The sequence below is a fragment of the Pipistrellus hanaki genome (genome assembly GCF_964339955.1).
Source record: "Pipistrellus hanaki genome assembly, chromosome: 7".
In the NCBI taxonomy this organism is placed as follows: Eukaryota; Metazoa; Chordata; class Mammalia; order Chiroptera; family Vespertilionidae; genus Pipistrellus; species Pipistrellus hanaki.
Window position 1 is genome coordinate 79,055,815 of NC_140509.1, and position 23,234 is coordinate 79,079,048.

Below are 23,234 nucleotides of genomic sequence, written 5' to 3' on the forward strand. Positions count from 1 at the left end.
TGCTTTCATAAGAGTGCTTTATTTCAACATTCACAATTATTATAAATCAAAGAATTAATATTTTATTATAATAATAAAATACATTTTAATGTTTCATTGATACTAAATTTAATTGTAGATAAAGAAAAAATACACAGTACAGAAAACTCAGAACATTGATAATTCCTATTAAGTGCTTCCTGTTTTTCAATTTATAATACAGGATATCAATGGAGACTATCTCCTAAATCATTTTAATTTTTGAAATTTCAAAGTGTTTATCAAACTCCTGGCCACCAATCTAAGCACAGTTTACTCATTTTTCATTACTAAAGTTTTATATTTAACATTTGTATAAGAAGCACAAATAAATGTGTATATTAAAATAGCCTCTCTAGTTAGTAGATTTTTTTTGGAATTCTTTTACACTGATTTTACTCCTCATTTAAATCCCAGATGATCTTCAAAGGCAAATCTTTCATGTTCCTTTGGAATATTTTGTCAAATCTCTCATTTTGCTCCACTGTGAAGTGATGTTTCCAGTCTCCAACGGTACCTAGAAATGAGCACACGATGGCACCTGGGTAAGTGGCACTATCCGGGCAGGAGTTTCTTCCCACCCACTTCAATCTCCTCTGCCAGCCACACTAAGTACCTGTTAGTTCTCCATGGGCTTGATACTTCATGTTTCCTTACACAGAAATGAACTAAGAAACAAACTTAAAAACACTTATAAAGTTCACTCTCCTCAGCTAGTATGCTTTCACCAACCACTACCATTCAATTATAGCCTTTATTGCGATGGTATAACAAGAGTAAAGAGTAGATGACTAGACTAGAGATTCTTAATATATTTTACTGAAAACCAGGCACCAAAGAAATACAAGTACCATATCATTTCACTCATATGTGGAATTTAATGAACAAACTGAACTAACAAGCAAAATAGATTCCTAGAGAGCAATCAGACAACTCAGGTATGGGGTAACTATTTGGAGTGTGGGGTGCAGAGATGGAGGGGAAAAAACAGAAAGAACTCATAGACATGGACAACAGTGTGGTTATTGTGTGAGGGAGAGAGATGGCTAGAGGTGGAAGATGGGATAGGAGAGATAAATGGGGTTGGGAAAAGGATAAAATAAAAAGAAAATAAATGCCGGGCACCAGACTTGACAAACTATTTGTATCATCTAATATAATTCTTAACACAACTCCACAATATCAGCATTTCTTCATTTTTAAAATTGAAAATACTGAAGGGATTAAGAAGTATAGCCTGGTAATTACAAAATAGTCATGGGATATAAAATACAATATAGGGAATATGGTCAATAATATTGTAATAACTATGGATTGTGCTAAGTGGGTACTCTAATTATTGGGGGAATCACTTCATAAACTATATAAATGTCTAACCGCAATGCTGCATAGCTGACACAAATATAAAATAATCTTGAATCTCAACTATAATTTAAAAAGTAAAAATAAATAAATAAAAAGCTAAAGATAAAATAAATAAAATTGAAAAGAAAGACCAGCCAGCAGGGCTCAGTGGTTGAGTGTTGACCTACGAACCAGCAGGTCACAGTTTGATTCCTGGTCAGGTCACAATCTGACTCCCCAGTGTGTGGTGTGCAGGAGGCAACCAACCAATGATTCTCTCTCATCATTGATGTTTCTATCTCTCCGTCCATCTCTCCTCCTCTGTGAAATCAATAAAAACATACTTTAAAACTTAAAAAAAAAATTGAAACCCAAAGATTTTCAAGTAATGAAATCAAGGTCACAGAGGGTGTTCAGAGCTCTCATTGCTTCAGTTTTACTTGAAGGAGGTTAGAAACTGTCATTAAGCCAATTTTTTAATGAAGATTATTGGGCATCTTCCACTATCAGATTTTCTTTTTTAAACATTAGGTGCCTGGTGCAGGAAATCTGTGCACTGAGGTAGGGGTCCGTCAGCCCAGCCTGCCCCCTCTCACATACTGGGAGCCCTCAGGGGATATCCTACAGATGGCTTAAGCCTGCTTCCCATTGGGAGCAGACCTAAGCCGCAGTCTGGCCTCCCTTTGCCGGAGGTTACCAGGCTGATCAGGGGAAGGTGCCAGCTCCATTACCCTGCTGCTGCAGCCACTGCCAGTCACCGCAGCCGCCAAGGTATTTTCATCAACATAGAGTCTAGTCCCTTCACCATAAAAAAATGACAACTTTCTTTAAGTATTTTCAAGATGTGTCTTTCATAGGCTATGACATTTGTTTATTCATTTTTCTTTTTATCCTCACCTGAGGATGTGTTTCCATTGAGATTTTTCCCTTCCCTTTGATCCCAAGCTCAGCCCCTTCCCAAACCTAAAACCTCCACCCCAGGCTGTAGGCTTGGGAAGGGATTCCCCTCCAACACCTCCCCAAGCCTAAAGCCTCTGCCTGATGGCAGGCTGGGATTATGCAAATTAACTGCCATCTTTATTTGGTTAATTTGCATGCTCACTCTGATTGGCTGTGGGTGTAGCAAAGGTAGTCTATTTACATGTTTCTCTATTTTTAGGTAAGATTATCATTGGCATTTGGATCTGTTAGCAAGCTATTTATGTGTATGAGAATTACTTTGTATTTGATATAATCAAGCAATGAGACTTAAAAGCTGATAGTAAATGGGACAAAAGAAACACTTTTTAAAAAATAGCAATATCAAGAGCAATTTCAAGATCTTCATTAATTTAGAATAATCAAAATGCTAAGTTGTGGGTAAATTAGTGAATAAAATATGAATAAAAGAAGTACAAATTATGTTCTAGAAAAATGTATATTAAAAGATCAAAAAAATTTTAATTGAAATTAAGAAGTATCGGGGGGGGGGAAACATTCATTCTTAATTCCTGGCATGTTATAAAAGCACAATAAAAATTAATTTCATGTTGTTATTAAGTACTTGAATTCATAGCATATTGGTTTCATGAAGTATTAACCTACTTTTAACACTGAAGAAATCTGATACATGAGGAAATAACTATTAACTCAAATTCCCATACCCACAACAAAATACCTGTTGGGTTTACTTCTAGAATGTTCTAGTAGAAATAAAGGAAACCAATAATTGGAGCTGTCTTGGTCACATTTATACATCATCTTCAGATAAGACTTGCTAACCAATTTTATTTATTTTATAATATCTAGCCATTTAAAAAAAAATACTTCTTATTGATTTTTTTACAGAGGAAGGAAGAGGGATAGAGAGCTAGAAACATCAATGAGAGGGAAACATCAATCAGCTGCCTCATGCACCCCTCCTACTGGGGATGTGCCTCCAACCAAGGCACATGCCCTTGATCGAAATCAAATCTGGGACCTTTCAGTCCACAGGCTGAAGCTCTATCCACTGAGCCAAACTGGTTTTTGACAGTTGCTAACCAAATTTTTAAGAGTAGGGACATGTAGGCTAAAAGGAAGGAATGTAATATTGATTAATTAGGTTCAAGTGTTAGACTATGTACTACAAAATTGTTAGTGTCCTGGGATCCTTTTCAGGGCCATTTGCAGTTAAGATCTTCGATTCTCTCAGGTCCCAATGGCAGGACTTAGAAAGATCGGTAAACACCCCGTAATTAGTGTAGGGACCAGCCAATCACGGAACTCTCAACACTTTTGCTTCTAAAACCCCTTGAGCATCACCTTTGCGCAGAAAATGTCCGTCATCGGTTCTTTTCCCAACTTCATGTTTTAGAATCTCATCGTAATTTGCTTTTGGATCAGACTTCATGTTCTGAAATGTAGCCTGTTTCACAATAGCTTCCACATCTGCTTCACTCAGTTCCTTCTCAAGAAAACGGCTGATTTTAAGCACAGAACTTCTGAGATCCTGAAAGAATTGGGGGTATGAGAAACTTTTCAGCTCACAAAGAATGCATGAGTTACATCCCAACATCTTGATCAGGTTTTGGAAAACTGAAGATGATTGGACTTTCTGTAAGTCTAAATTTTGAGAGAGATATATTATTTTTCGTATTAATATATCTTTCCTATTCCTTCTATGAAAATGAGTGCTCTGGTTGTCAGCTTTGTTAGAGGTTTCTATCGTGCCTCCTACCAGGGATCAAGACTGCAACCCAGGCCCTCCTGGGAATAGAACCAGCAACCCTTCAGTGCACAGGAAGACACCTAACCAACTAGTCACACCGGCCAGGGCTGGTCCCAGCATTTCAAAGTGCCTTTGCTCTTTTTGCAATCACTAGTCTTGTGAGTTTGCCCTTATTGACACAGTTGGGGGCATGGAAAGGAACCCCAGGAGATGGTTGTGTACATTGAGAAGAGAGCCCTGAGGAAGCCAATAATTAAGGGAGGGCAGGCAGTTAGAAATCCCTGAAAAAGCATGAGGAATAGGTAGGTCCCAAGAAAATGAGAAAAATGTGGTTCATTGAAACCAAAATAAAAAAGGCGCTCAAATAAATGTTAAAAATAACCTTTGCAAGAGAATCCAAGATGGCTGCTCGGGTAGACACCTAACCGCAGCAGCACACAACAATTTCAATGGAATACAACTAAAATGTAGAGTGGACATCGCCCAGAGCTACAGGTAGTCGACTGACTGAAAATTTTACAACAAGAAGGAAAGAGAAAACCAGACGGAAAACCAGAGGAGCTGAAAAAAAGCCTAAGGTACGGAGACATGCTGCGCGCTCGCACGCACAGGCGCGGAGAGGTCGCAGCGGGAGAGGAGGAGAGGGCTGGGTGCTGTCCGGCATTCCCTAGCAGGAAGGAAATGAAACCCCCAGCCTGGGCTGAACCCCCGAACCGGCAGCGCTGAGCCCCAGTTATGGGCCAGACCCTGGGGACTCAGGCTCCGGCAGGGGGAGATGCGGCTGTGAGGCAGAATCCCAGGCGACCAGCGAAAAGCACACAATGCGCGCAGAGGACTGAATGTTGACTCTGATGCTGGATTACCCTAGCCGGAAGGAACAGGAGTCGCGCACACAATGCGCGCAGAGGACTGAATGTTGACTCTGATGCTGGATTACCCTAGCCGGAAGGAACAGGGCCTCCGGCAGCGCTGAGCCTCAGTCCGGACTGCTCTGAACCCCAGTTCTGGGCCAATCCCTGGGGACCCAGGCTCAAGTAGAGGGAGACGGGGCTGTGAGGTGGAGTCCTGGGAGAGCGGAGAAAGGCCGAGCCCCTGGAGTCTCGCACATTGCTTGCAAGGGAAGGAATGTTGACTCTGATGCGGGATTGCCCTGGAGGGAAGGAAACGGGAGCCCCGGCTGTGTTGGGCCCCAGTTTCTACTGCTCTGAACCCCAGTCCTGGACCAGACCCTGGGGACCCAGCCTCGAGCAGGGGGAGACGGGGCTGTGAGGCGGAATCCAAGGGGAGTGGCGAAAAGCAGAGCCCCCAGAGTCAGAGGACAGACTGTTGACTCTGATCCTAGACTCCCCTAGCAGGAAAGAGAAAAAAAAAGCTCCAGACTGGAGGAATGCCACAGGGAGCAGGAGCCCCTGCCGGAGCCTTCGACCTCTGAGCGCGGGCAACGGAGCCAAGGCCGTGGGCTGCTTCCTGGGTGGCGCTGACCCCGGCAACAGGCTGGAGCATCGCGGGAGCCCGCGGAGAACAAAGGGGTGCCACAGGCCAACCTGCTGAGCTCCCAGGACAAGGAGGAAGAAACCAAAGAAGTTCTCAATGTGAAGAAATCAAGTGAGAGCAAAAGATAGTAAAATTACTTAAGAAAGAATACAAAGAAGATCTTGAAAAATCAAAGACTAAGTCAGAACTCAACTCACCAGCCAACATTGCAACATATATGCGTTTTTTAAAAAAAAGAAAAAAAAAGGACAGAATGTTGGAACAGCGGCGGCCAGGCCTAGAGTGCCCAGGCATAAGGCAGTGGCAACCGGGCACGGAGCAGCAACGGCCAGGCCCCAGAGCAGCAGCAGCCAGAACCAGAGCAACAACAGCCAACACTGGAGCAGCCAGACCTGGGGCAGTGGCAGCCAGGCCTGAGGCGGATGCAGCCAAGCCCAGGGTGGCCAGTCCAGGAACACCCAGACCCAGAGCAGCCGGGTCGGGTGTGGCCAGGCCCGGAGCAGCCGGGTCTGGTGCGGCCAGGCCCAGAGCAGCGGCTGCCAGGCTGGGAGCGGCCAGGCCTAGAGCAGCAGCTGCCAGGCTGGGAGCGGCCAGGCCCAGAGCAGCGGCTGCCAGGCTGGGAGCGGCCAGGCCTAGAGCAGCGGCTGCCAGGCTGGGAGCGGCCAGGCCCGGAGCAGCCGGGTCTGGTGCGGCCAGGCCCGGAGCAGCAGCTGCCAGGCTGGGAGCGGCCAGGCCCGGAGCAACCGGGTCTGGTGTGGCCAGGCCCAAAGCAGCGGTTGCCAGGCTGGGAGCGGCTAGGCCCGGAGCAGCCGGGTCTGGTGCGGCCAGGCCCGGAGCAGCAGCTGCCAGGCTGGGAGCGGCCAGGCCGGGAGTGGCCAGGCCTGGAGCAGCCGGGTCGGGTGTGTCCAGGCCCAGAGCAGCGGCTGCCAGGCTGGGAGCAGCAAGGCCCGGAGCAGCCGGGTCTGGAGTGGCCAGGCCCAAAGCAGCAGCTGACAGGCTGGGAGCGGCCAGGCCCGGAGCAGCGGCTCCCTGGCTGGGAGCAACCAGGCTCAGAGTGGCCGGGCCCGGAGCAGTCAGGCCCAGAGCCGCCGGGTCGGGTGCGGTCAGGCCCAGAGCAGCAGCAGCCAAGTCCAGAGCAACTAGGTCGGAAGCGGCAGTGACCAGACCCGGAGCAGCTGGTTGTGGAATGAACCAGAGCATCAGAGGCCAGGCCCGGAGCAGCCAGGCCCGGAACAGCTCGCTCCTCGCCTGCCCCTGCCCCACGGCTGCCTCTGAGACATGGCTGGAAACTTTTGTGGGAACTTGAGGGTCAGCTGAATCAAGTGATGAAGGCTTAGATCTGGATGTGTTGAGTTAGTATAGGGCTGTGGTGTTGATTTGTGAGTGCCTTGGGTGGGGCCTGGATGAGGCTGGTTGACCTATTTAGAAATGTCTTTTGTGTGAAGTGTATCATTGGGCATGTGGAGGTATTATTGATATGAGAAAATGCTAAGTAACTGATTTACTATCTGAAAAGGGATTTACTATCGGGGAAAGGGAGGGAGGAAGAGACTGAACATAAACTGCACCTATGGATGAGGACAATGGGGGATGGGGAGGGGGCAGAGGGTGGGGTGGGAACCTGGTGGAGGGGGGAAGAAATGAGGAACCTTTGTAATAATATGAACAATAAAGATTGATTTAAAAAAATAAATAAATAACCTTTGCCTCTTACCTTTTTCATTTCCTCATACATCATGAACAGAATGCTGAAGTCATGTCTGTGCTCATACCAGCCTCTGACGTGATCAAACCAACGGCTTCCTAACACTGTGGGGAAATCAGTCAGTAACACGGGAAAGATGCTGCACTTACCACACAGCACATAGAGTCTTTCTTTTCTGTTCTGGCATCCTCCGGAAGGAGAGGAGAGCCCCCAGCACTAGACATCTGTGTGCCCTGGTAAGATGGTGCTCTGGGAAACGATCACCTGATTTCAGGGAAAGCCGCCTGTCCTGTGTCTGGAGGACAAGCAGCCGTGAGGAAAATACGAAGCCAAACAACTGATTGTGGAGGTTTAGGGTGAGCTCCTTACTTTCTTCCTTCTCCCACCTGAAAAGCTGTCCTTATTTCTCCTTTTATTATCTAAATAAGTGCGAGCCCCAATTCCACATCCCACAAGCCTCTGACATCAATCTATCCTCCTCAGTGTTGAAATGAATATTCCGCCGCTGCCATATAAGGCCACCCACAGGTCCACGACAGAACACAAACACTGCATCCACTTTGAACTGGTAACCATTGTGGTTCTTTTATGATCTGGTCAAACTCTTTCTTAAACAATATGCCTTTGCAACCATAACAGTTCCCAAAGTGGTGCTGGTGAGAATGGAAAAGCCATTGGGTGGTAAATTAAGTTAACAGAGTAGTAGCCACTTGTGTGCATCCAGCTTCTATCATTCCTCTTCTTTATTTCCTTCAAATATGTTCCCCAAGTTTGAGAATTTGGCTAGATGGCATCATGACCTTATGAACAAGTTGAGTGCATAAATTCATAGTTACCATTCCCATCTAGAAACCTTTTCATCAAATATTCCATGTCATTCTCAGCTTCAAGTGTGACCACCACATTTGAGAAATGAAAGTATGAAGTCATAACATCTTTTGGGTTTCTGTAGACATAAACAATCTGCAGGGGGGATAGTAAAATAAAATAATTTTAACAATTGTTGTTTGTCCTTACAGGTCGTTGTTATTTTTGTTGCTCCTTTTTCACACCAACATATTCCACTATATAAATACATAATAATTTCTTTCATCCAGTCTACTTGTCATGGAAATTTAGGTTATAGCCATTTTTTTGCTATTATAAAGACTGTTGAAGTAATCAACTTTATTCATAAGACATTTCACATGTGCAAGCATATGGGATTAACATCCAAAAGAATATTATTTATTTGTAAAGTTGGTTAATACTACAAATTACCTTGCATAGAAACTGTTTCAATGTACGCTCTGTAAGCGCTAAGTGACATTTGATAAAACAAAAACAAAAACCAGAGAACACTGGAGAGCATTTCTAAAAGGAAAAACTACTTAACAGGTGATATTGAAACAAAAAATTGTCCATATATCGATAGTATAAAACTGAAATTCTACTTCATAGCTCATAGCAGACCAAAAAAAAAATCATTTACAAATAGGTTAATTATATAAATATGAAAGCATTATTTGACATTTTAAAAATAAAAAAATATATTTCTGATCTCAGAGAAAAAAATATTTCCTAAACAGAAAAAAATTTTGGTTAAAATAAAAATTGATTAATTAAATTATATTACGTTTTAATGAATGCTATAAATCAAAATATATAGTATGAGGTTACAAAAAGCAACAAAGTATGAGAAAAGCAACACATATAACCAATAATTTAATAGAATCCAGAATATGTATAAAACAAATCATTAAGAAAAAGATAATGAAATTTAAAAATTGGTCAAAAATCATAATGTCACAGAATAAGAAATAACTATGGCCAATAAACATATCAAAAAGTGCTTAATCTCATTACTGATTAGGAAAATGCAAACTCAGATTAGCTTGAGATATCATCTTATAATTTATATTAAAAACTAAAATGTTTGGCCCTAGTTTGTTTAGTTCAGTGGATAAAGCATGGGAATGTGGACCAAAGGAACCCAGGTTTGATTCTAGTCAAGGGGAGGTACCTATGTTGAAGGCTCCTCCGGGCCTGGACTCTAGTGCAGGCTCATGCAGGAGGCAACCAATCCATGTGTTTCTCTCACATCGGCATCTCTCTTTGTCTTCCCTCTCTCTTCCACTCTCCCTAGAAATCAATGGAAAATATCCTCAGGTGAGGATTAAAAAGAAGAAAAAAGGATGTGTATTGCGATGTAATATACACATTTGCTGCAACTAAACTGTTTATCAATACACTAAACATTGTAGAGCCATACAAAAATCCTACTAAACCATTAAAAAAGGAATAGAATTTCATGTGCTGTCATCCAAGAAATGTTGTTATATACTATATGATCACACTACAAGCAATGTGTGGGATGACCCAATTTATGTGTATACTTATAATTCCATATATATTTAAGGTGTCAAACAGTATAAAATATTATAATTATCACATTTGAAAGACTATGGAAGAGTGGGCCGAGAGGAAAATACTTGAAGACAGTATTTTAGTTTGTGCCAAAGGTCCACAAGCTCTTTAGATGACTTACTTTAGCTTTTTTGCGCTTGAGACCTTTGGGTACTAAATAATACGGGAGGTGGGAACAGAATAGGCGAGGAGATGGTCTCTTGAGAAAGTCTGTTTTGCGTATATTGTATTCCAAGAAGGGGACTCTATCTAGTGTTGACAAATTTTCAGTTCTATTACGATGTCCCTCAAAATAAATCAAGCTTAGTATCTGCTGAGTCCAGATGGTTCCTGTAAAAACAAATAATTTCATTTTCAACACTGAATTAATTTTTTATTAACAATGTCAATAATTATGCCATCCATTGCAAAACTATTTGGAGCTTTTTCTTTCTTTTTAAACACTCTAAATATGCCAAGGAAATGGGCCCAACTTATTTTCTATGTATTTTCCATTAAAACTACTAAAGATAAAATGAGGTGTTCTAAGTTCGCTTTTTACTGAAAAAGAGTGTGACAGAAATGATTAGTTCAATCTTTCAGCTCAGTTTTTCCCTGTAATTCATGTACGTTGTCATGTGATTTTCTGTGGCTCTCTCTGTTCCTCCTTCCTTAGTCTTGCTTAAAGCTTTACCTTTTGGAAATATAGACAGTTTAAGAGCTCAACACCCCTTTCAACTTTTCTTTTTAACCTTGTATAATAGGTCTCGCAATACAGTGCTAAGAGAAAGTACTGATAGGCATTCTTGTCTCATACTTGTTTTTAAAAGTTTCATCATTGCATTTGATGTCTGTGGTAGTTTTTGGAAGATTCTATTCATGAGGTTAAAGAAGTTCACTTTCTCCCCAGTTTGCTAATAGTCTGCCTTAGGAATGTACACTGAATTTATTACATGCTTGTTCTGCACTTGTTGAGATGATAATTCAGGTTTTCTTCTGTACTTTAATAATGTGTGTGAACTGCATTGATATATATGTTTTAAATATATTTTATTGATTTTTTACAGAGAGGAAAGGAGAGAGATAGAGAGTTAGAAACATTGATGAGAAAGAAACATTGATTCACCTGCCTCCAGCACACTCCCCAATGGGGATGTGCCCGCCACTAAGGTACATGGCCTTGACCAGAATTGAACCTGCGACCTTTCAGTCCACAGGTCGATGCTCTATCCACTGGGCAAAATCGGTTAGGGCTGCATTAATATATTTTTAAACCAATCTTGAAATAAAGCCACCTTGGTCACAGTAGGATTTTTTTTTTTTTTTTTTTTTTTTTTTTTTTTTTTTTTTTTTTACATTGCTAGATTTGTTTTGCTTATGTTTATTTGGTCTAGGATTTTTGCACCTATGTTCATGAATATGTCATCAATGTTCTAAAAGAATGTGAGGTGTCAATAATCTTCCAATCATTGCTACTCATTTGAGCACATTTAATAGATACAATAGGTTTGATAAAATTTATGTGAATCCTGGAGAGTCACTCACCTCCCCTGTAAGGTGACTAAGACCCAGGCAGGTTGGACTAAGGGCTGGTGTGTGCTTGCCAAACACTTAGGCTGGGTTAAGGGCAAAGGAAAAATTCTTACGGGCTGCTTAACCTAAAACTAAGCAAAATGAGGAACACCAACAGCTAAGGGAGGAAAATTAAAAAGACCTGATATCAAATGTGCCAACACATTCTGCAGAGTAGAAAAATCCAGGGAAAAGACATTGTGTTACTAATTTGGGGAAAGTAAACAGAGTCCTGAATTTCAAAGTCAATAGTAAAAGGAAGGGAATGGAGCATTTTCATGAAAATCAGGAATGATTTTTTTGTATTGACTTTGATTCCAGTGTATTTTTGGGCAATATTAACCACTTAGTACAACATTGATTCAAGAATACCAATCACCCTGTGTTCTAAGAAGCACATATAAAAAATAAGCTTTTAAGGGAATTGTAAGATTTGAGGACAATTTGCTTTAATTCAAAATTATTTCATTATGATAGGGAAATAAAAGCAATTAGTGTAATGGAAAAGCATAATGAAAATCAGTTCTGACTGAGAGATGATGCTAACCAAAATCCTGCTGTGTGTTTTTTTTTTGTTGTTGTTGTTTTTAAACATATTTTCTTCCATTCTCAGAGAAAGAACAACAGCATTGACTTAGTATCTGTTTTGGCTCAGTATTTGTTTTCTTCATAGGTGCTTTAAAAAATGATGATATATGCATTTTAGTTGATCCTATATGTGAAAATTTTGAGATTTATTTAACTTTATTAAAAATCTTAAATGGTGCTCTAAATGTAGGATGGGCTACTGTTAACGTCTGGAAAAGGGCTCATTTGTACACATGTATTACCAAACCAGAGTGAAAACTGGTAACAGGGAGTCCACTCCTCAAACTTACCAGATTTTGGATATGTAATTATGAAGACATCATCATCTCTAATTTCAAAATCATCTAGATTTTCTAGGAAGTCCGGATCAATTAAAGTAGATAAAAAATTATAGCCTTTATAGTTCAGCAAATATGTGTCTTTGTTGTCCATACTTATTCACCTACAAGTAAAAAGAAATACAATTATTTTCAATTTCTTAGTATTTCATAGTAATTAAAAACACTTGCTGGTGTTTGATATATGCCAAGCACCTTTTAAATGTCATGTGTCTCAACCCATGCCATACTAAAGAGCATCCTATCTAATTAAAGAATAATATGCAAATTGACTGTCACTCCAACACACAAGATGGCTGCCTCCATGTGGACACAAGATGGCTGCCACAAGATTTCCAGCAGGGGAGTGAAGTTGGGAAGGACCAGGCCTGCAAGGAAGGGCAGTTGGGGACTATCAAGCCTATAGAGGGGTCAGTTAGGGGTGACCAAGCCAGCAGAGGAGGGGAGTTGGGGGCAACAGGTCCTGCAGTGAAGGGCAATTTGGGAAACCCAGGGCTTTAAGGGAGGGCAGTTAGGGGCAATCAGACTGGCAGGCAAAAGCAGTTAGGGGTAATCAGGAAGACAGGAAGGCAAGCAGTTGGGAGCCAGCAGTCCTGGATTGTGAGAGGGATGTCCTACTGCCCATTTAGGCCCGATCCTACTAGGATCGGTTCTAAACGGGCAGTAGGACATCCCTCGAGGGGTCCCAGGTTGGAGAGGGTTTAGGTTGAGCTGAGGGACACACACCCCCGTGCACAAATTTCATGAATGGGGACTATAGTCCTATATAATAAAACCCTAATATGCAAATCGACTGAACATCAGAACGACTAGTCATTATGATGTGCACTAACCACCAGGGGTTAGACCCTCAATCCAGAAGCTTCTCCTCTGGAGTCAGTAAGTTCTCACAAGGGGAGCACCGTTCAGCAAGAAGCTGGGCTCACAGGGGCAAGCACAGCATCAGTGGCAAGAGCCTCTCCTGCCTCCACTGCAGGTGGGCAGTAAGGACCGAGGGGTCCTGGACTATGAAAGCCCCCGACTGCGAGAGTGATGTCTGCCTGCCTGATTAGGCCCAATCCCCCCAGCAGGCGGACATCCCCTGAGGGGGGCCGGACTGCAAGAGGGTGCAGGCCAGGCTGAGGCACACCTCCTCCCAGTGCACAAATCCATGCACTGGGCCTCTAGTACATATATAAAGATTTACTCTTAACAGCAACCAAACATTCCTAGAGGTTTTAGCACTATTTTAAAGAGGAGGAAACTACCCTGTTTCCCCGAAAAGAAGACAGTGTCTTATATTAATTTTTTTCTACCAAAGTTGTGCTAGGTCTTATTTTCAGAGGATGTCTAATCTTTCCATACGCTAGGTCTTATTTTCGGAGGATGTCTTATTTTCAGGGAAGTAAGATACTGAAAAGTTAAACAGCTTTTTCTAAAACCCCAGGAGGAAGGTATTATCATGATTCCAAACATAGAACTGAGGAAATAAGGTAAAGGAGGTGCAAGATTGCCCACCTGGAAGATCTGGCAGGATTTGATGCCAGACTGTGTGACTATAGAGCCCATGCCTTCAATCACTTCACTAATACAGTTTCTTAGTATTTCATATTTTTATTATTATAGAAATAGGAAATTCTCCAAAATAATGTCCTTTTTTTGAACAGAAATAATCTGTTGCCCCTGAAAGAAGCTTCTGAGGCTTTGTGATCTGTCTACCATTTCAAATAAATTGTGGAATTTGCTCTGTGTGAGTAACACCAACTGGTTTTAATTTGGAGATGACACCCTCAGATAGTTGTAAGATATTGTAAGGTTTTTAGTACATTTTCCAATTGAATTTTATCAGAAATCCTAAATAAATTTTAATAAGAAAGTCAAAATATATATAGGAATCACACAGTCTAAAGAAATACACGTTCAAAAATTGAACCAGTTAGGCATTTCTCTATTAAATCCACCTGTTAAATCTATTATATATATTGATTTCAAAGAGGGAGAGGAAGTAAGAGAGATAGAAACATCAATGAAAGAGAATCATTGATCAGTTGCCTTCTGCTCTCCCCCTTCTGGGAACTGAGCCCACTACCCAGGCATGTTCCCTGACCAGCTATCAAACTGATCCTTGGTTTATAGGTTGATGCTCACTGAGCCACCCAACTGGGTGAGAAATCTACTCTTGAATGTTAAATAGATGAGGAAATCCCAGAAGTACTAATAACACTAGGTGTAGAGCCAACACATATGTTAGCTGTGTACTTTTAAAAGAAATTGTGTGCACACCTTGCAAATGAATTTGTTATAGTTGCAAATATGGCTTTGTTTAAATTTCATGGCAAAAAACAACATTTAATTCTTTTACAAACAATCTAAATCATCTGACTGATAGAGAAAGGTCAGAGGTTAGAATTTTGCTGAGTAAGAGTAGAAACATCACTTACATTAGAATTACCTGGGTTTTGGTAAATGTTCATATTCTAGACCCTATAACAGAGTGATAGGATTAGAATTTCTAGAAATATGCATTTTAATCCTTGGAATCACACTTAAAAAAAAAAAAAAAAAAAAGGAGAGAGGTTTGAGGGACCAAAATACTGTTTCAATGAATGTTTATCTCATCTTCCAGAGAAGGCTTTGTGGGATGTTATTTGGTCTCTAATTAAAAGATCTTATTAAGGCCATACTAAGTTGCTAGAGCTTTCCTGACTCAAGGTGAAGTCCAAGCAACCTCAACTGGTGAGAAGGATAGAGGAGACTGGCTGATACATCACAAAGAATGGTTTCAAGAGATAGATGGAGTGCTGTTCTGACTGTGCTGTTATGAAAATTTCCAGGAAAATCCTCGATAACTCAACCTCTGGAGTGTGGTGAGGAAGAATTTATACTGTATAACATGGACACACACACCAAAAAGCACCAATTACAGGAATTCTCGATTCAGAGAAAAGAGGAGAGAGTGTCAGGCAGTCCACAAAAACATTCTAAAATCACTCCTTTCAACTACTTATTACATTTAGTATGTTCTACACAGTCTTATGAAAGAACAAGCTGTTTTGTCACAGAAACCAGGAGGAAAGAGTAGAGTGTGGGATGAATTTTCATATAGGATCTTGGGACTGGCGAGTCATGTATTGTTTGTATCTCCTTAATGAATATGGGAGAAAGTACTTGTACAAAGAAAAAAATGTCATGTGTTTTCCTTATTCTTACCCTGAGTCCAAAACAAAAGGAAAAAAAACAGAAATTTGAGGAGAAAGAAATAAAGTCATTGTATGCTGAAGAGAGGGTAAGACTTGAAAGAGGCTCTATGTCTACGTTTTCACTACTCACTGTTGCACGTCAACTGAAGAAGCAAAATCCACCTCTGAGATAACTGCATGGATGATGGAAAGATGTGCTGCTGAGAAATAAATACTCCCTACAAGTGTATTTTGGCCAATGATTAGTGCTCTAGGGAGTCAACAGATAGCTCAGTTTGAATAAATAAATTAGGTAATACTTTATTAGGAAATAGACACGTGATTAGTCCAGACAACACAAGAGTCAAAGCTGGTGGAGATAAAAAAGAGACCTGCATGTAACCAGTCATCATATTTACTTAAATTGGAAACTATAAAACAACAGGTATTTGAAAGCTATAGCAACATCTTCCTTGGGCATGAAGGATGGCTCCTCAAATCATTTAGACCCATCTCAGAAGACTGGCGTTCCTTTCTCAGGGTTCTACTCCAAACAACCTATGTAAAACTGGCTAAGGCTATGGGAGGTTCAAAGAACTTTATAAAATCACAGTGTATTTAAATTCATTTTCTAAAACATCCAGTGTTGTCCTTCCTAAATGATGGCCTTCTACTTTTGTGTTATATTGCACTTTTAGTACATATTACAGACGATGCAGTCTATCTCTTTTGCATCTGTTCTAATAATAGAGGAATATGCAAATTGTCTGGGATGCTGTCACAGTAATAGTAAAGACCAACAGCAGGCTGGGTGGGGCGACCAGGCCAGCGGGGGGTGGGGGGGTGGGGGGGGATTTAGGGGCAATCAGACAGGTCTAAATTGGCAGTCGGACATCCCCCAAGGGGCCCCGGATTGGAGAGGGTGCAGGCTGGGCTGACAGAACTGTGTATTAAATCATCAGAACTTTTCATTGTATAACTGAAAGTTTGTACCCTTTGACCAACATCTCCCCATTTTCTCCACCTCCCAGCCCCTCAGAAACCACCATTTCATTCTTTGTTTTAATGATTTTGCGTTTTACTGTTGGGGGTTCGGGGTGAGACCTTCTCCCCCACTCTTTGAACCATCAATGCAGATTATTTCAGAATAGAATTTATATTATGTAACAACATGAAATCCTGCACATAAGAGATCTTAGCCTATTTATCAGACCTTTGACAAAACAATACTGATTTGTCATTGATTTGAATCGACCAGTTAGCTAAAATTCAACCTAATGGGCTCTCTGATGGAACCAAGACCAAATCTCTTGTTTCAAAACAGAAAAAAAAAAAAAAAAAAAAAAAAAAAAAATGCAAAGAAAGACAAGGTCAAAGCAGATGAGTTACAAAACAGCAATGATCAAAGCAAGTCCCCCAAAGAGAAGAAAACAAAGAACAAGTGTAACCAGAGTTTCATTTCAGACAGGTGAGGGCTCTCAGAGAGCACTTAAACCAGACAGACCAGAGCTCTCAGACAGCAGCTGATGCCCTCCCCTGGAGGAACTGGGCTTACAGTCATAGAGTCTGCTCCCCTGCCAAAACGTGACCTCGGGTGACTCGTTGCTGAGTCCTAGATGGCCAAAAAGACCAGACAGCGGTGATAGAAGACCCCTCCTGTGCACCCCAGTTTGACTTCCAGTCAGACTTGGAGTCCACAGACTCCACAGAGACCCGTTTCCTTCCACCAGCTAAGTGTTCCAGGCCCCTGATGCCTTGAGAGGAAGAGCAGGGAGAGCCCTGAGATAAAGAACTCTCTACTGCTGCTGGGAAATCCCTGTAGTCCCTGTCATGGGGTCAGCCTGCCAGGAGCCGCTGCACCCTCAGCCCAGGCCCTCGGGCCTTACCCAGGTCCACATAGTCCCAGAAGAGTCGTCAGAAATTGTAACTGAATATCCAGATTCTGCTGCCTGCCACAGCAAAATCCAAACTCTGGCACTGAAGTCCTGGCATTTTTGGAAACATCTAGAAAGTCTGGATCAACACGAAAACAACAACAAGAAACCCCACAACTAGCTGACACCAAGAGTAAACAAAGGCAGGCGTTTGTAGAGGGGAGGCAAAATTTGAAGAAGTTTTAGTTTTTTGCCCTCTTTGTCTGGAGCTGGGCTCAGCTGCAGAACAGTAGTGGCAGCTAAAAAAATGCAAGATTCTTTAACCACTAGATGGCACTCGTGAGTATATTTTAAAGACAATTTACTGAATTTGGTTCATGATTAAAAGAGGTATGGAAATTTAATATATTTGGTTACTAGAGGCCTTGTGCACAACATTCATGAACTGATTAAGTAGGGGGGAGTTCCTCCCTCAGCCAGGTCTGCACCCTCTAGCAATCTGAGACCCCTCAGGGGATGTCTGACTGCCAGCTTAGGCCAGCATCCTGCTATGCAGAACCGGACATCCCATAAGGAGTTCTTAGCGCTGTGGTGGATGTGGGAGAGGCCCCCACCACTGCCACCGCTGCTGCACTTGGCAGCCGTGCGCCTGGCTTCTGGGTGGGAGCGCACTGACCACCAGGATGCAGCTTCTGCATTGAGCATCTGCCTCCTGCTGGTCTGTGCGCATCATAGCAACAGGTAATTTTGCTGTTTAGTTGATTTGCATACTGGCCTTTTATTATATAGGATTCATTAGAAAAAGCAATCTGAGAAATACACCATCTTTAGCAAAATGGACTAACTCCATATGAACAAAAAATTCTTATTAATATGTTAAGCGCCATGTCAGTCACCAGTGACTGAAACGGAAAGGGAGACAAATAGGCTTGGCACTTAATGTGTTAAATGGGAAAAATGTATTTGTATCATATGGTAATTCAGAATCAAATTCACATAAATCTCATCTCTCCCATTCACAACCACAACACAAGCTTTGGGCATGTGCTTAATTTTGCATATAAAAAATATGGAATGAAAAAAAAGAAAAAAATCATACTGGCTACAATGCTATCTTTTTTCTATAACTATCAGTCAATATTCTTAAAGTGTAACTGCAGGACCTACATGATTTCCATATTCTCAGGTGTCTTTCATGAAGTATTCTCTATGCTTACCCATTACCTAAAGTAGGGGTGTCGAACTCAATCAGAGAAGGGGCCAAAATCTAAAATCCAGCCTAAATCGCAGGCCGAATGGTTTACTGAACAGTCATAAACTGACAATGTCATAAACTGACAGCGGAGTGCAGTGATGACAGCGCGGTGCGGGCCACATTGCAAGGCCTGGCGGGCTGGATTTGGCCCGCGGGCCTTGTGTTTGACACATGTGACCTAAAGGATTTGTTCCCTAGAATCCACCTCCTAGCACTGATTCAAACTCAAGCCAAGGTTTTAATTATAGTCTTAATTCTCCTACAATCCAGTAAAAGGATGACACTTATTGCTCAGCAGTTTGTGGGGGGAAAGGTTATTTTCTATTATCTATAACTCATCTCATCTTATTCTCAAATCCTCCTTCTCACTATAAAAATAATTTAAACCTATAGATTAAAGATCACATGTCTCTTTCACTGTTAAACAGTGGCGTGTACATTTAATGACCATTGAAACCTCCTGTCAAGGCTGTTTCTCCCCTCTCAACAGGTCTAATTTCTCCTTCCTGAACGGGCTTATGACAGGGAAGCTTAGTGTCCACATGCTGGTGAGGGGAGGCTCTTCTCCTCGGGCCAATGCTCTGTTTTCTTGAGCTTTGCAGCTCCGCCGAGATGCCTCTCATTCCCCCTGGGCTCCAGCACGGGGGTCTGCTGCGTGAAACTGGCAGCTACTGCTGGTGACATGGGTCTTGCTTTCCCAAGAGTCTCAAGTTCTTCCTATTCAGGAGCCTCTTTATCCTGACCCGAGGTCTTTTCTCAGATTCTCTTAGCACGTCACCTGTTACAGGAGCTTAATCGAATTTCTTTATATTCTAGAAAAAATTCTAAACCTTATCATACCCACCACACCTCTGTTTTTCCACAACACTGTTTTCTAATGTAGTTATATGGGGTTTGGGCAGCCACGAATGTCCAGAGGAACATTAGCAATGTATGCGGGATTCAAAGGTTTTTCATGAAGTGTCCTCACACTAGAAAATGCCTAGTGTCTCTGGCTTCTGCCCACCCTGATATATTGTGACAAGCAAAAATGCTCCTACACACTTCCAGCCCCTCCCAGAACCACTTCCCTAGCAACACCTGGAGTCTATGAGTAGCCAAGGGCATGGTCAGCTACCCCCAAACTCTGCTCTCAGCCGTTCTGCACCATTGCTGTTCTGTTTAAGTCATTTTGTTTGATTCTGTTTAAACCATTTTGTGAGATATTTTAAGTTAGGTTCTCTCAGGAAACAGACTGAGATTTGTATGCAGACACGCAAAGTACACTCAAGAACAACAGCTGTGACAGAGTGAAGGAAGCATGAATGGGCAGAGGGGAAAAGTTGGACTGCAAAGCAGTTAGCAAACAAACAGACAAAAACCACACCCAGCTCAGGAGCTGAGATGCCCATCAGAATTGTTCTAATTGAAGCAGTTTTGCTGCTATAGATGCAAATGCTGGGCAGCATTTGTGCAACTACAGTGGAAGGAAGTTGCTGCCTGCATTGCTAAGTAATCTTCTTTCCTCCAATTAGACTTTATGAAATAATGGCAGAACATAGAGTATTTGTCTTAGTCTATTCAGGCTGCAATAACAAAATACCCTGGATTGGGAAGCTTACAAACAACAGACGTCTATTTCTCACAGTTCCGAAGGCTGGGAGGTCCAAGGTTATGATACCAGTTGATTCATGTCTGATGAGAACCTGCTTCCTTGGCTGTCTTCTCACTGTTACCTCACATGGTTAGTTAACCTCACATAACTCACATAACCTCAGATGGGCCAGTGAGCTTGCCAGGGCCTCTTTGATAAGGGCAGTAACCTCCAAAGCGTATTATTTCTTCCACATGACTTGGGTAAGACAGGTGGAATATAGTGAAATAGGAAAGATGTACGAATTTTGTAGACAAAGCCCTGGGAAGAACTTTGCTGGTAACTGATCAATTTTGAACATGTTTATTAATTTTCCTATTAAAACGGATTTTCATATTAAAACCTCCACATTCGTTTTTCAAGCTCCCAAAGTTAGAAGGGCTATTATCCCAATTCTCACTCTTTTTTACTAGAACCAGCTATATTTTCATACTGAGTAATATTTTAAATTTCAGTAGTGAACTAAAATAATAAGTATTAAATCTTCACTTTCCCCCCATGTGCTTAAGCTCCCTGGGGCACGATCAACATATGCCTGTTCATCATCAATTGAGCACCAATATCAGAAACAGAAACCTCAACCCCCCCATATAAAAATACATGTGCACAGAGGCAGTTCCTATCTCAAATAGAATCCCGTAAGGTTAATAGTGAGAAAAGAGATATCAAATTAATATTTATCTTTAAAAACACACAGCTTTTAAGCAACAGATTCTAATGTTTCAGGGGTCTTTAGATAGAGATGGATCTGATATTTTAAAAACAAAATTTAGATGTCAGAAGATACATCCAATTAAAAGGATGTTCTTTTAAAAAAAACCACCTTAAAAGTATAGGTGAAAAATATTCAGATGCATATCTTCAAAATAGACTAAGTTCTGTAAGAATCAATCTTAAGGATACCATCACATTAGAAGGATAACTTAATGATTATATCCATTTAGATATGTCTGAACTGTTATGGTCAAAACCACTAACTTACTTTTTAACATCTTGGGTCATGTGGCAGTAGCCCACATTCCAGTGTTTTCAGGTTCTTAATTGCTTTAGTTTACCTGTCTGCATGGGGTTAGCAATAACGACTTCATTTTGCCTATTCTCTGAGCACTTTTATTTATGCAGACACCCTTACATGATAGTTCAACATGTTTCACCTCCAGCCTTTCTACCTAATGATGTTGAGGATAGAGGCCAGTGAACCCTGATGCCTTTTGATCTACCAGGGACGAGGCTGAGGGAAATGAGGCACTTACCTTAGATAAGAGGTATGCTCCAGTTTGGGAACCAGAGTCTTTGGTTAATTTGCAGAATACAGAGCCAACAGTAAAGTTGATATTTACTCTGGATAGCAATACTTAGAAGTATCATTAGAACTAACGAGCTTGTCTTCATTGTCATATCGTTGGGTTCTGCCTAATTCTGAAAATGGCATTCTGAAATGACAAAGTTGGCAATCCACTCTGACACCTGCAGAAAACGTATACAGCTTAAAACTTTAAAAAATCACAGGCATGGGAGAAGTGGAGTCATTCTTCACACCTCAAAGTCAAGTCTTCATTGCCCTCCACTTTTCTTAATTTTAATTGAACTGCTCTTTTAGATTCTTACACTGCTGATCAGCTTCAAAAAGAATCTCCTTAGGAAAAGCAAAACCTCACATAACACAAACTTTTGGACTTCTCTCTGCATAGAAATGCTGACCATGACTATCAATCATTCCCTTGTGTCGGTCGGGATCAAGTTGGTGAAAAGTATTAAATTCCTCAGTGATACCTTTGTCTTAAATGATTTGTTTTAATCATAAGGGCTGACTCCAAATATAAACGTGGAATTGACAGTGCTGTGTTTGTGGGTATGTGGTATATATACTTTTGAATGGAGGCAGCCATTTGCAATCAATCGCACAAGTGATTTCTCATTGCGGTGAAGACTCAATCCTCCAAATCTGCAGTGAATGGCTACCTTGCATGAAGCCTGACTCTTCTACCTGGAATCCCCAAGTCAATCATTTCAAATTATTCTGAAGGCCTCACATGTGCATGGATGTGGAGTGTGGTCTCTTGTAAACAGTGTACAACCCCCAGAATTCAGAACCCTTCAGACTGGTTAATTGGAACATCACAACATATAGATTTAACTGCAGGACAGTGGTTCTTAATCAGGAGTGTGCTTCACAACCAGAGTCACTGGCATGAGAGTTCAGTTTTAAGATTCAGATTGAGGCTCAGAGTTTATTAACTTAAACTGAGAAGGGACTAAAAGTACACACTTTAAGAACCCCACAGATGGTTCTGATTCAAACAGGACTAGTCCATTTTATTCCTGACTATAATATGTGCTTCTGGTTTTAAGACGTAAATTTATCATACCCAAAGGCTAGAACTCAGAAAGTTTAATACTCTATTCACTTCAGTCTTCTAAAAATGTACGTGTATGAATGACAACTCTTAGAATTCAAAAGTCAATGAGTTATCCCAATTCCTTGTATATAAAACCACACCTAGGCATAGCAGCAGTCTATATTCTAGTCTGAAGGTATAGGAAGATCTCTTTTCAAACACAAAACGGTTTAAAATACAGTGGTACCTCAGTTCTCGAACTTGATTCATTCCAGAGGGCTGTGGGAGAAGTGATTTGTTTGAAAACCGAATCGTTTCCCATTAGAAATTATGTAAATTGAATTAATCCATTCCAGACCCCCAAATGAATCTGTCTTAACCTTTCTTATATATATATGTCTAATGTACTGTTTAATCTATAAAGACTTTTCTTAAATTTATCAAAACAGCCCCTACCAGCCTTAAGTCACTTTTGGCACTGGGCTCAGAGGTGTCTTTCAGAACAGCATGCAATGTCTTTGCTGGTCACTGCCTCCGAAATGCTGCTTTTCATATATCCAAAACAAGTTTTTCTACTTCTTCAATTGCCCGAAATCATTTTCTTTCACACCCTTAGCAACATTAGCACTCTTTATGTTTTACAATTGAGCTAATGTTTATTTCTCTCCTTTGTTTGTTGCCCGAGCACTTTATCATGGTGAGGTATCAGCATGAAAAGGTTGCCAGGTGGAAAACCAAGGTGTGATTCAACATTAGTTCTGTGAACAATTTAGTTGAGAACCCAATTGTTCAAGATGACAGACGTTTGAGAAATGAAGTTTAACTGTACGTGAGTTTCTTCC

General features: G+C 41.3%; 1 protein-coding gene across 2 annotated transcripts; it reads right to left on the reverse strand.

The window, feature by feature from the left end:
* On the reverse strand, window positions 1-23,120 carry LOC311625637 (amine sulfotransferase-like). Of its 2 annotated transcripts, none has more exons than XM_084890168.1 (7): window positions 21,307-23,120; window positions 12,086-12,237; window positions 9,778-9,986; window positions 8,087-8,213; window positions 7,260-7,354; window positions 3,646-3,832; window positions 1-535 (listed from the first exon to the last, which is right to left on the reverse strand). In XM_084890168.1, the coding sequence occupies exons 2-7, from the start codon at window positions 12,225-12,227 to the stop codon at window positions 414-416; spliced, it is 882 nt and encodes a 293-aa protein (XP_084746294.1). In that variant the 5' UTR covers window positions 12,228-12,237; window positions 21,307-23,120; the 3' UTR covers window positions 1-413. The 2 variants fall into 2 exon arrangements, with proteins under 2 accessions (XP_084746294.1, XP_084746293.1); XM_084890167.1 differs by lacking the exon at window positions 21,307-23,120 and adding an exon at window positions 15,443-15,547.
* Between the last annotated feature and the right edge of the window lie 114 nt (window positions 23,121-23,234).

Coding starts and splice junctions, on each gene's coding strand:
- LOC311625637 (XM_084890168.1), bottom strand. CDS start 12,227: ATGGACAACAAAGACACATATTTGCTGAACTATAAAGGCTATAATTTT. Junction 8,214..9,777: donor TCAAGCGCAAAAAAGCTAAA/GTAAGTCATCTA, acceptor TCCCCCCTGCAG/ATTGTTTATGTCTACAGAAA. Junction 536..3,645: donor CGGACATTTTCTGCGCAAAG/GTGATGCTCAAG, acceptor GCTCATTTCTAG/GTACCGTTGGAGACTGGAAA.